General features: G+C 37.2%; 1 protein-coding gene across 1 annotated transcript in view; it reads left to right on the top strand.

Annotated features, from left to right (window-relative positions):
• LOC115221005 (dynein beta chain, ciliary-like) overlaps positions 1-14236 on the top strand; it is a 198543-nt gene that overhangs the window by 18640 nt on the left and 165667 nt on the right. The window contains exons 7-11 of the mRNA XM_036510277.1: positions 1610-1781; positions 2645-2791; positions 5084-5233; positions 7180-7326; positions 12332-12541. Of these exons, the coding sequence (XP_036366170.1) occupies positions 1610-1781; positions 2645-2791; positions 5084-5233; positions 7180-7326; positions 12332-12541 (826 nt within the window). The remainder of the gene's footprint in view (positions 1-1609; positions 1782-2644; positions 2792-5083; positions 5234-7179; positions 7327-12331; positions 12542-14236) is intronic.

Raw genomic sequence — 14236 nt, 5'->3', positions numbered from 1 at the left:
AGTTCTGATCTACAAGTACTGGAATCAGCTTAATATTCTTAAAAAGCATCTTAGATGTGATTGAAATTATAGAAATAGACGATCCAAAAATCTACTGAATTTCATGATGAGAGTAATAATACTCATCACATTATGACTCAAGACGATAATGATGACCTAGAATCATGGACATTATGGTTACAATAAAGATGGTGGTGATGACAATGATGACAGTAGGGATGAAGATGATGATGATAAGAATTATAATAATGGTGTTGATGATCACAATGACTGATGATGATTGATGATGATTGATGATGACTATGAAGATCCAAGATTACTGTGATTTAAGATCATTGCAATTGGAGATTATTATGATCAAGAATCATTATGATCATCATTCTTTAGGTTGGGCTGCTCTGAGCAATTCTTCCTGTATTTCTTATATCTATGAAGTCTAAATGAAATAAATTCTTTTTCTTTGTTATTGTTTTTTGGACTTATTTATTTCTAGATTCAACATAAATTATTTACTGGAACTATAAAATCGTCCAAAAATCTGTTATTTAATTAAATCATTGAAACCATTCATATAGCTAAGAAAGCAAAAAAGCTGAACTCATAAAGTTCCCTTATGCAATATCATGGCTTTAAATTCTTAATCAAATACATGTTACTTCAGTTAAAAGATTCAGTCCCTATTTAAAAGTGGGAAAATTATGGTTAAATAATCACTATCAGAGACACAATTATTGCATTAATTTTCTCCTGCTTTAAACAATTTACCATCATCATCAAATTCAATGACTGGCATCCGTGCTAGCGGGGTGCAAAGAGCATCATACGAGTGTGATCGCTGACAGAGCAGCTAACCGGCTTCCGTGCCTGTGGCACATAAAAGGCACCATTCTAATGTGATCGTTACCAGTGTTGCCTTACTGGCACTTGTTCCTCGTGCTAGTAGGGTACTAAGAGCACCATCCAAATGTGATCGTTGCCAGAGTGGCTAACTGGCTTCCGTGCTGGTTGCACGTAAAAGGCACCATTCGAGCGTGATCGTTACCAGCGTTGCCTTACTTGCCTGGAAGGTGAGAGAGAAAGAGAGAGGGGGGAGAAGAAAGAGATCTCAGGTTCAAGTACAACAAGAATATGAACCAAAATCGGGAGTTCACTGAGTGGAAATAGTGTGAGAAATGATTAGAGAGAGGGAATGAGTTGGATTGAGAGGATATCAATTCAGTGTAGAAGGATGTAAAGAAAATAGATGAGTTGTGGAGAAGGCTTGACAGAGTCTCAATTCTGATGAGATGGATGGATCTTCTCAAGCACAGCATAATACCATTCATCTCAGACCCTCATCATCTCTTCTGAGTGGCTCAACATCTTGAGGCTAGTCTTCACCATTTCATCCCATGTCTTCCTGTGTCTTCCTATTCCACATGTTCCTTCCATGTTTAGCAATTGACACATTATACAGCTGTCCTTATCCATCCACATCACATGACCATCCACATCACATGACAGTGCAATCATCTCTCCTGCACAAAACATCTGATGCCTCTTATGCCCAATTTTTCTCTCACACTGTCTTATTTTTCAATGAGTTTTCTTAAATATTTTAAATTTACAGATACATTGGAAGTAACCATGAACAGTGGCAAACAGTCCAGTGGAATAAAGTTGATGTTCAGCAGATTGCCGAAGAGATTGGTAAAGAAATGGAATCTTTAAACTCTTTACCTGATGACATGAAATCTTTTGATATCTACAGAGAAATACTTGAAGAAGTTGAATTATTTCAGGTCTGTAAATTATATTTCCATTTTGACAACAATGATATTTGATACAATGTGGTTGTTATTAAGGTTACCTTTTGTTACTAAGGTGATTCATCAGAAACTGTTTGGGACTTTCACTTCAATATTATAGCAGTGATTCAAAGAATGATAATATCCAACGTAATAAAACTAACATTTTTTGCAGATGATTCCAAACTTTAAATTATATGTATATGTATATTTGTGTGTGTGTGTTATGTAGCTTCAGGATGTTGGTGTGATTGTGTAATTTTAGAATGACATTGTGGGGTAAGTGTGAGAGGTTGAATCTGGCTGACCTGAACATAAAACAGGCAGAATATTTGGGCCAAATATGGCCAGTTTAAATGCTAAAGGGTTAAGAGAAATTATATTAATGAAATGACTTTGAACTCAGAGCATAAAGACATATGGAATGCTGCTAAGCATTTTGTCTGGTGTGCTAACAATACTGCAAGCTCACCATTCTTTAGTAAGATAGAAATAATTATTTCCAATTTTGGCAACAAACCCAGCACTTGAAATTTCAAGTGCAGGCCCACTGATAATATTGATCCCAGTGCTCAACTGGTACTTATTTCATTGACCCTGAAAGGATGAAAGGCAAAGTCAATCCCAGCAGAATTTGAACTCAGAACATAAAGACCAACAAAATGCTGCGAAGTATTTTACCTGGCATGCTAACGATCCTGCCAGCTGGCCACCTTAAGGTAAGGTAAAAATATTGATAATTAGTTAGGTATATTTTGAGAGACAACAGTTTTTTAGGTGAAGATAATAAGCATTGATTAGATATTGTAATGATATAATTAAAATACTGTAAAATAATCTTTATCTCCTTATTTCAGGTTTGTTTGGGGTTAGTGAGAAGCCTGCTCAATCCTAGTTTGCGCCCTCGCCATTGGAGACAGCTGCTAAGGATTGTCAATACAGATATAGACTTGGATTCATTCAATAAGATTACACTCAACCAGTTCTTCAGCCTTAAGTTCCAGGTAAATAGTCATGTATTTGATATAATGTGATTGTTATTAAGGGTAATTTTTGTTACCAAGATAATGCTTCAGAAACTGTTTGGGACTTTCACTTCGACATTATAGCAGCAATTCAAAGAATAATTATTTTCAACATAGTAAGACTAACTTGCTGGAGCAATGTTGTGAAGAATTTCAGTACTTATTCTATCAGCTTCTTAATGCCAAACTGCTAAGTCATGGGGATGTAAACTCACTGGTTGTCAACCAGTGGTGTGGGACAAACACAGACTCAAAGGCACACACACACACACACACACACATACATATACATGGGGATTCTTTCAATTTCCGTCTACCAAATCCACTCACAAGGCTTTGGTAGGCCTGAAGCTATAGTAGAAGGTTTCATGCAGTGGGACTGAACCCAGAGCCATATGGTTGAGAAGCAAGCTTCTTACCACACAGTCAAGCACAAATTGAACAAGAGGAATAAGAGGTGGACAGATGGACGATGAGAGAGGCTAAAACAGGTGGACAAAAGTTTAAAAAGTGATGAACAAAGTATAAATACAGAAAATAATGGCAATCAAAGATGTGCATAATGATTAGAAGACTGCAAAAAAGTAGACGCATGTTTCAGGTGAACTCGATATCAAAATAGAGTAAGAAGCAAGATAAAAGAAATAAGAAAGGAAATGATTGCTTTTTAAAGCACTTGTATATCCATCTGTGTCGTATATATTAACGATATTCACTGTCTTTTACTTGTTTCGGTCATTAGAGAGTGGCTATGCTGGAGTACTGCCTTGGAGAGTTTTTAGTCAATTAAATCAACCCAGTACTTTAAAGGCCTGGTACTTATTCTATCAGACTATTTTGCCAAACTGCTAAGTTACATGGCTGTAAACACCAGTTGTCAAGCAGTGGTAGGAGATGCACGCACACAACACACTCATATATACATACAATGGGTTTCTTACAGTTTCCGTTTACCAAATCCACTCATCAGGCTATGGTTAGCCTGGGGCTATAGAAGAAGACACTTGTCCAAGGTGCCATGCAGTGGGACTGAACCTAGAACTAATGGTTAGGAAGCAAGCTTCTTACCACACAGCCATGCCTGCACCTATATAACAAATTCACTCTATTTTAGATAAATTGCTTTAACATTTTTTAATCCCATTGCAAACGTGCTTTTTTTTTTTTTATAATACTGTACTAATTTTCTTGATTAATCTAATTGAATTAATTTTCTAATCAATAAAATTTTCTGTCTATCATGCTCGTGGATATAGAGTATTCTTAGTTTTGCAGTCAGGATCTGTAAAGAACATTTCAGAAAAGGTCATGTACTTTATAACTGTCTCTTTGGGAATATCTGTTTTAATGCAAAATTTTAGATGCCGAAATATAAACTGTGGGCAACAACTTGGAATAAACATCCATCCATCCACTTGTGTGTGTGTGTTGTGAGGATCTTTGGTTGATATCTGATGAGAGATAAGTGTGTCCATGTCTTTTGTGTGTTTTTCCTGTTTTCCATTGTTATATACATATATATATATATATTATATATATATATATATATATATATATTTTGTTTTTCAAAATGTAACCATGTGTGAATCATTGGTGATTTTCTTCCACTGTCTTCCCTTCTATTGGACTTTCCTCTGTTTATGAAGAAGAGCATTGCTCAAAATGTTAACCCTTTCATTACTGTATTTATTTTGAGATGCTCTGTGTTTCTTTCAATTAATTCTAAATATAACAAAGAATTTAGTAAAATAACTTAGTTATCATTAAGCTAGTGTTAGGAACATAAATTGTGACTAACGTTTGGTGGAAGATCTTAATTCAAAACTTATGGAAACAAGACACTTGTACTACAGAACCAGAGCCGGTTTCAGCCGGGTTAGTATTGAAAGGGTTAAACCATCTTTCTTTCCTTCTCTGAGCGTCTGCTAATACTTTACATCTACCACGTCCTCACGTTGTTGTGCTTTTTGGGTTTGTTGTTGTTCTTTTTTGGGATTTACTATATATATATATATATATATATATATATACACACACACACACACACACACACACACATATGCTCGCAAACTTACGTGTGTGTGTGCATAGACTGATATTTACAACTGTATTTTCTACATACCTAATGGCGGTGCCCCAGCATGGCCACAGCTCGTGAGCTGAAACTAGATGAAATGAAAAAAAATACCCATATCTACATTAATTCTTTTTTCAAGGTTGATATCATCAGACTATTGCCTAAATAAAATGTTTTTATATTTCCCAACAGAGCACATCGATGAGGTACAGCAAGTTGTGAAATGTGCAGAGAAAGAAGTTTCTGTAGAAAAGTCCTTACAGAAGTGTGAAGAAATGTGGATTAACCAGATCTTCATCTTGAAGTTACATCATTTACCAAAAACAGAGCATTCCAAAGAACAAGTAAATCTCCAGAATGGGATCTTTTGCTCCTTTATTCCCATGTTTCCTTATAGTTCCATACACTGAGAAATAGTCTAGAAATTTGGTCATTTGCATGATGTCTTGCATCAATCAAAGTTAACCTGTGGCCTATGCTGCCTATCTAAATGGCACACTTAAAGAAAAATTAAATTACCTTAATTGTTACATTTGGGGATGGTTATATTTTGCCAATTAAACTTCACAGCTTTATTATTATTATTTTAATTGGCAAAATATAACCCCCCCCCCTGTATAACAATATCTGTTTCCAAACATGATTTTACATCAAGAATCTTGCAAACAAATACATAAAATGTATTTTAACACAAGACCAATACCCAACTGGTATTCATTTTATTGATGCGGACAATTTTTGATTTTTCCACTAATGCAGTCTGTCTGATGACATGTCTTATAAATCCTTAAAATCCTTTAAAATGTTTTAGCCCGAAGGCTGCGGCCATGCTGGGGCACCACCGCTTATGTAGACTGTTTCTCAAAAAAGGTTGTCATGCCTGTCTTAGATTATGAGGTTTAACAGCAATATACACCTCCACCATTACTCTTTGTGTATTCCTCATACTACAACTCTATTCCCTCTGCACAGACTTGATACTTTTATGACCATTCTGTAACAAATCTAAAACTGCCATAGATACTAACTACAGTTACAGATAAATTCACTGCAATCACTTCATTGCAGGAGAGTTCACCACCATCAATTTATCATGAAGGAAGTTTGCCATGAGGAAAGTTTACCGAGAAAATATGTCCATAGAATCACACCATTAATAGTCAAAAACTATTTTATCAAAAAAAAACAACAAATGGTGAATTGATGACGGTGACCTTGCCCTGCAGTGATTTGATGACAGAGAACTTACCAGACATGACTCTCTGCTGCTACAACTCTTATACTGCCTACACCTCCATACTATATTAACCCTCTGACCGTTCTGTAACTACTATCACCACTCTATACTTCTATCTCCATTCTATAGTCACCCCACCACCACTCATCATAATAATAGATTTATTGGCTAAGGAACTCACCTTGCAGCTATGTGGTTTGAGGTTTATGGGGTCAGTCCCACAGTGCAGGACCTTAGGCAAGTGTGTCTTCTGTTATGACCCTGAGCTGACCAATGCCTTGTGAATGAATTTGGTGTACAGAAGCTGTGTGGAAGCCTATCACACACACACACACACACACACACACACACACACACAAACACGCACTCATGTCTATGTGTGTCTGTGTTTGTCACCCTCCACCACCATATGACATCCATCATTAGTTTGCTTACATCTTTGTAACTTAGCAGTTCAGCAAAACAAATGATAGAATGAGTACCTAATTTTAAAAAAAAACGAGCATAAGTACTTGGGTTGATTTGATCAACTAAAACACTTCAATATAATGCCCCAGAATGGCCACAGTTGAATGACTGAAACAAGTAAAAAAAAATAATAAATAAACGATATTTATTTTCTTTCCAAACCTAAACCTACATGTCATACAGACTTAAAAATACCAGGTTCAATCCTGGACATAACAACTCCTATCTCCCAGACCATTTATCTACAAACACTACACTAATTCCCTATCATGTTTCTATATTATTATCATCATCATCATCATCACCATCATCGTCATCATCATCATCATCATTATTATTATTATTATTATTATTATTATTATTATTATTATTATTATTATTATTATTATTATCATTATTATTATTATTATCATTGTCATTATCATTATCATTATTAATATTATTATTATTTATTATTATTATTATTATTATTATTATTATTATTATCATCATCATCATCATCATTATTATTATTATTATTATTATTATTATCATTATTATTATTATTATTATTATTATTATTATTATTATTATTATTATTATTAGTTAGATTTGTCAAGCGATAGTGCTATGGCAGTTGCAGAGAACACAGCTACTCCTGATTACACAGCCACTCCTTTTACCAGCAGAGCTGATTCTTGCCATAGTATGTCTTCTTTATCAGTTTCAAGAATGAATTTTCAAGATGCTGAGGTAAGTTTCTATGATCTGATTAAAAGAATGCCCGAAAGCTTTATTGACAATAATACCAATTTCTGCAATATCCTATCTTGATGAATGTAGATAATTTGATATTTTCATAGATTAGGTATTTTAGCAATTGCTTTAGCCCTAACAGTTTTCAACAGAGGGAGATAATTAAAAACTGCTTCACAACTGAAACACATGAAAATATGCATCTTCATCATCATCATCATCATCATCATCGTTTAAACGTCCATTTCCATGCTGGCATGGGTTTGACGGTTTGACTGAGGTCTGGAGAGCCAGTGGCTGCACCAGGCTCCAATCTGATCTGGTAATGTTTCTACTGCTAGATGCCCTTCCTAACACTAACCACTCCAAGAGTGTAGTGGGTGCTTTTCATGTGCCACTGGCACGGGAGCCAGTCAGGTGGTCCTGACATTGATCACATTCGGATAGTGCTTTTTACATGCTACTGGCACAGGAGCCAGTCATAGGGTACTGGCTTTGGCCATGTTTGGATGGTGCTTTTTATGTGCCACCAGCGCGGGAGCCAGTCAGGGGTTACTGGCATCAGCCACATTCGGATGGTGCTTTTTACGTGCCACCAGCACGGGAGCCAGTCAGGGGTTACTGGCATCAGCCACATTCGGATGGTGCTTTTTACGTGCCACCAACACAGGGCCAGTCAGGCTGTCCTGGCATTGATCATGTTCGGATAGTGCTTTTTACATGCCACCAGCATGGGAGCCAGTCAGGTGGACTTGGCATCGACCACATTTGGATGATGCATTTTACATGTCACCAGAACGGGAGCCAGTCAAGGGGCAGTTAAAAGAGATTTACTGGAAACTACTACACAGAATCACCAATGGCTGTGTGGTAAGAAGTTTGCTTCCCAACCATATGGTTCTGGGTTCAGTTCCACTGAGTGGTACCTTGGGCAAGTGTCATCTACTATAGCCCTGGGTTATACCCAAACCTTGTGAGTGGATTTGGTAGATGGAAACAGAAAGAAGCCCTATTGGATAAATATTTATGTGTTTGTATTACTGTCCCCTTGTCTTGACATCATGTGATAGTCATAAACAAGTGTCCCCATCATGCAAATAGTGTCCTTTATTTCCAATATTCTAAGAAAGCTTGTCTGGTCATAGAGAAATATTATCTTGATTGGAAACAGGTGAAGGTTGGCAACAGGAAGAGTATCTGGCCATAGAACATGCACCTCAGAAAATTCTGTCTGACCCTGTGAGCAAGGAAAAGTAGATGTTAAAACAATGATGATGATACTAATGATACTGATGCTGCTGCTAATGATGGCAATGACAACTGTCAGCTGATTGAGAGCCATTTTCCACATATCTATCGTTATTTTCTCTTTCAACTGACTTTAAGTCAATGTTTGAACATGTTTAATTGCATTCCCTTTGATCTTCACCAGAACCTTCTAAACTTTGCAATACAGTCATCACCTGTAAACAATCTACACCTTTGTGTTTATTCCCCGAATGTATTTATATGTACTGGACTTCATGCTTTCAAAATTGGAAAAAAATATATAAAACTACCTGAAACAGTATTATTTACAAGCTGACATTTGTAAACAGTCTAATTACACACTAATGACTGATCTTTATTCTGAATGGCTGATTAACTTTTAGCTTGATCAAATATTTAAACTTAGGGTTTGTTTAAGCCCTCTATACTGAAAATGCAACCAAGCATCAAGTCTGAAATTCCTGATAAACAAAGAATACAGTCCAAACGTATTAAGCCTTCAAGTCAATGGTAAGATACAAGTGAAAATTGATATTTGCAGACAAGCAGAATATAGTCAAAAATATAAACTAGTTTCCGTGTCCTCCCTATGTAAAGTCAGAAGATAAATAAGTTTAAAAGGTGAGGTTTATCACCAAATCAACTTTCTGTAAAACAACAACACTTATTTCTAGTCTAAACAAAGGTGTGCTGAAAATGATATTCAAACACAGTTGCTGCTTGTGTAATGGAATGTTCTATGATAATGTTTTATATCATGAACAAAGTTTGTGGTAAAATCCTCTTGGACTGAGAGAGACGTAATATAGGATGATATTCATGGTTGCGGATTCAGTCCCACTGCGTGGCATCTTGGGCAAGTGTCTTCTGCTATGGCCCCGGGCCGACCAATGCCTTGTGAGTGGATTTGGTAGATGGAAACTGAAAGAAGCCTGTCGTATATATGTATGTATATATATATGTGTGTGTGTGTGTGTATGTTTGTCCCACTAGCATTGCTTGACAACCGATGCTGGTGTGTTTACGTCCCCGTAACTTAGCGGTTCAGCAAAAGAGACCGATAGAATAAGTACTGGGCTTACAAAGAATAAGTCCCGGGGTCGATTTGCTCGACTAAAAGGCGGTGCTCCAGCATGGCCGCAGTCAAATGACTGAAACAAGTAAAAGAGTAAAGAGTAAAGAGTATTTGAGGAGAGAATAACAGGTGGGTTAATAGTATTATTTAAAATGTATTAAAGGCACTTATGAGGAGATGACTTGAGTCACATATGGTGCCTAATGACTCACAGGGTTTCAGCCCACGACCTTGGTGTGGTTCATTTTTGTTTCTTTCCCACAACCCTTTACTGTTTTAATATATATATATATATACACATATATATACACTCGTTGGTGTAGCAGCACCATAGTCAACTGCTACAAGGGTAAAGGTGATGCACTAGATAGAAATAACTACTGGGGTATCAAACTACTGGATCAGGGGATGAAGGTCATGGAGATGGTCATAGTTCATCTCATTAGGGAGAGAATCTGCTTAGATGAGATGCAGTTCAGTTTTGTGCCAGGTGGAAGCACCACTGATGTAGCATCGGTGGTGCATCTTCCTGGTTCGACAACTGCAGGAGAATTACCTAGCTAAAGATAAACCCCTATACTTAGCTTTTGTGAACTTCGAGAAAACCTTTGACAGGGGCCCCCGATCCCTTATCTGGTGGGCGATGAGGAAACTGGGGATTGATGAATGGTTAATAAGGGCTGTACAGGCCCTATACAGAGAAGCCGTTAGTAAGGTTAGGATTGGCAATGAGTATAGTGAAGAATTCCAGGTAGAAGTAGGGGTCCACCAAGGATAAGCCCTCACTCCCCTTTTATTCATCATAGTCCTCCAAACAATAAAAGAGGAATTCAAGACGGGTTTCCCCTGGGAGCTCCTCTATACTGATGACCTGGCCCTCATAGCAGAATCACTACCAGAACTAGAGAAGAAATTTTGGGTGTGGAAGCAAGGTTCAGAATCAAAAGGCATTAGAGTCAATGTAGCAAAGACCAAAGTTCTAGTAAGTAGGAAGGCGAACTCATCACACAACCCCCCAGGTAGGTGGCCCTGCTCAATCTATAGAAAAGGTGTAGGTAGAAACTCCATAAGATGTACCCAGTGAAAGTTATGGACACATAAGAGGTGCAGCAACATCAAAGGAAGATTAACCAGGAAGATAGCTTTTGTGTGTGGCAGATGCACAGGGGCAATAAACACTCAGAAAACAGATTCCATCACACTCCTGGGGAAGAAACTAGAAGTAGTTGATAGCTTCCACTACCTAGGGGAACAAGTTAGTAGTAGGGGTGGATGCTCAGAGAGTGTTACCACTAGAATAAGCAATGCCTGGGCAAACTTTAGAAAGCTTCTACCCCTACTGGTGAGAAAGGGCCTCTCGCTCAGAGTTAAAGGTAGATTGTATGATGCATGTGTGTGAACTGCCATGCTTCATGGCAGTGAAACATGGACCATGACTGCAGAGGACATGCGTAGGCTTGAAAGAAATGAAGCTAGCATGACCTGCTGGATGTGTAATGTCAATGTGCACACACGACAGAGTGTAAGCACCATGAGAGAAATGTTGGACATGAGAAGCATCGGATGTGGCATGTAAGAGAGACGTTTGTGTTTGTATGGTCATGAAAATGGAAATTTACTGAAAACCCGATTGAATAAAAAAGACACAAAACCTCACCTTTCCTCACTAAATGCTGATTCCAAATAATATAAAGTATTGTTGTCAGTAAACAAAGACCAGATAATTACTAGTCTAAGAGGTTTTACGTATGATGTAAGTATTTTGGTTATATTCTGGGACATGGTGTTCTGCTCTCATACAAAATCATGGTACTGTATTTATAGAAATATATATTAGCAATAGAGACAGTATTAATGCCATGAGGCGATATTTATCCCCACTTAAACATGGATGTTCTATTAGAACAAACTATACTGTGGTAGATACCATGAGAGAAACTTTCATACTGGCTTTTGGTGCAAAATGCACTCTTGTTGATATTGCTAGCAGGAAGATGACTCTGCCACTGCCAAATCATGTGATTTTGACCTTGTTTGGTCATATCAATAGACACTTGATATCAACTCTACCTCTGTTGCTAATATATGTTTTTTAGCAAGTTCACTGGCTAATTATGACAATCTGTATATCGCTGGTGAGGAGATGAATCGTTACTGCCTCTAGTGGTCAAGTGTCCATCATTGACAAGACCAAACAAAGTCAAAATCACATGATCTATTTCTTTATTACCCACAAGGGGCTAAACACAGAGGGGACGAACAAGGACAAACGAAGGGATTAAGTCGATTACATCGACCCCAGTGTGTAACTGGTACTTATTTAATCGACCCCGAAAGGATGAAAGGCAAAGTCGACCTTGGCGGAATTTGAACTCAGAACATAACAGCAGATGAAATACTGCTAAGCATTTCGTCCGGTGTGCTAATGTTTCTGTCACATGATCTGGTGGTCTTGACACAGGAGATAGCAGGGATTTGTCTCTCCACTAGCGATATAAACAAATATGCATTTTGACCAAAAAGCCAGTATGGGAGTTTCTCTCATGGATTCTACTGCAGTAAAATTTGTCCTAACAATGCATCCACGTTTAAGTGGGGATAAATATTACTTTTCAGTATTGATGTAATATAATTCTGAAGCATATTTCTTTTATTTAGACAGCAAATACTGTTCTGATGTTGGCCAACATAGACACATTACTCAAGGATTTAACAGATCACCAACAAATCTTGTATATGGTCATGCAGAATGAGAATATTTCCTCATTACATGATGAAATAAATAAATGGTACAGCCAGCTTCTTAGAATGGAAACTATATTGGTTTTATGGCAGAAAGTACAAGATTATATGGACCAGCTCGTTGAGGTAGGAATATCTGAATGTTATTTTTAAGTATTAACCATTAATATATTGATGTTATATGATATCACATTCTGTGTGTATTTTTTCTCTATGTTTACGCATGACAATTGCTTGATAACTGTTCTCTAAACTTATTAAAAATTTAATAAAATTAAAACTCCTGGTAAGAAAAAAATCTACAGTAATAAAGACCAACTTATAACCAAATCTACATTTCATTATTCTGTTGTGTCTGGGGAGAGTCATTTTCTTTTTGTGACTTATGATTTAACACACTCACCAGTAAAATTTCCACTTATTTCTTATTTTTATTTGAAAAGGTTGCAAGACGCAACGAAAATTTTAGGAAAATAAAAATAAGAAATAAGTGGAAATTTTACCAATGAGTGTGTTAAATTATAAGGCACAAAAAGAAAATGACTCTCCCCAGACACAACAGAATATGCTTCAACACACAAACTCACATAAAGAATCTTGCAAACCAAATCCAAAAACGAAATACATTTCATTAGAGTTGTAGAAAGTCTCTTGCAGAGTAGAGCACATGTACTCTAAGAGGATAGCAGCAGTAGCAGCAGCAGCAGCAGCAACAACAACGATTTCAAATTTTGGCACAAGGCTGGCAATTTTGGTGGAGGGAGATAGTTGATTATATCGACCTCAGTATTTAGCTGGTACTTAATTTATCAACCCTGAAAGGATAAAAGGCAAAGCTGACCGTGGTAGAATTTGAACTCAGTGCATAAACATAGATGAAATACTGCTAAGCATTTTGCACAGTGTGCGAATGATTCCACCAGCTTGCTGCCTTAATAGTAATAACAATAATAATCCTTTCTACTGAAGGCAAAAGGCCTGAAATTGTGTGGGAGGGATCTAGTTGATTACATCGAACCCAGTGTTTCACTGGGATTTATTTTATCGACCCCAAAAAGATGAAATGCAAATAATGATAATGGTAATGGTAATCGTTTCTTTATTAGCCACAAGGGCTTGATGAGATACAAAAAAAAAACCTGAAATTTTCACTCCAGATTACTAAGAAAGAATCAAGAATGTGTAGTGTTACGGCACATTTACAAATACTTACAAACATGCATACATAGATGGTGATTGCTCTATTTTCATAGATTATTACTGTCTCTTGTGCTTCATCATTGTCAATGGCATTTCTGACTTTCCATCCATGACCTCTCTGATAACTATTCATTCCCATTGTGGAACTGCATGATTTAAAGCGTAGGTGACAGATGAAAGTGGTAACTTACTGTGCACCTCCAACTGGTTACATATGCACATGTCACCTCACTACCATCGCCGTAGGACTTTCAATAGATGGAGTGACAAATGAGGTTTCCATATGTATGTCATTGGATTACAGTGATAAACATTTGTATAACACAAGTATCACTCGCTGAGTCACTGTGACAGGCCATAGTGAGATGACCAGCAGTCACTTGAAACCCCAAGTGATTGGGGGTTCATCAAAGCATCCCACTTCTAGAAGGATGCTGTGACAACAGCTCAGGGGTCTCTCACTCTCAGTGGTTTTACTGCATATCCTAGCACTAATCAAGGGTATTTCTGTGTCACTGCATTCAGTTGGAATCTCATCACATGCAAGTTAACCCATAACTGAGACCCTGACTGGTGCCAGTACTCCAGGTCAGAGCAGAAATGAGAACAATAATGGCTAAA

The sequence above is a fragment of the Octopus sinensis genome, linkage group LG17 (genome assembly GCF_006345805.1).
Source record: "Octopus sinensis linkage group LG17, ASM634580v1, whole genome shotgun sequence".
Taxonomy (NCBI): domain Eukaryota; kingdom Metazoa; phylum Mollusca; class Cephalopoda; order Octopoda; family Octopodidae; genus Octopus; species Octopus sinensis.
This window is presented reverse-complemented; position numbering and strand designations above follow the sequence as displayed.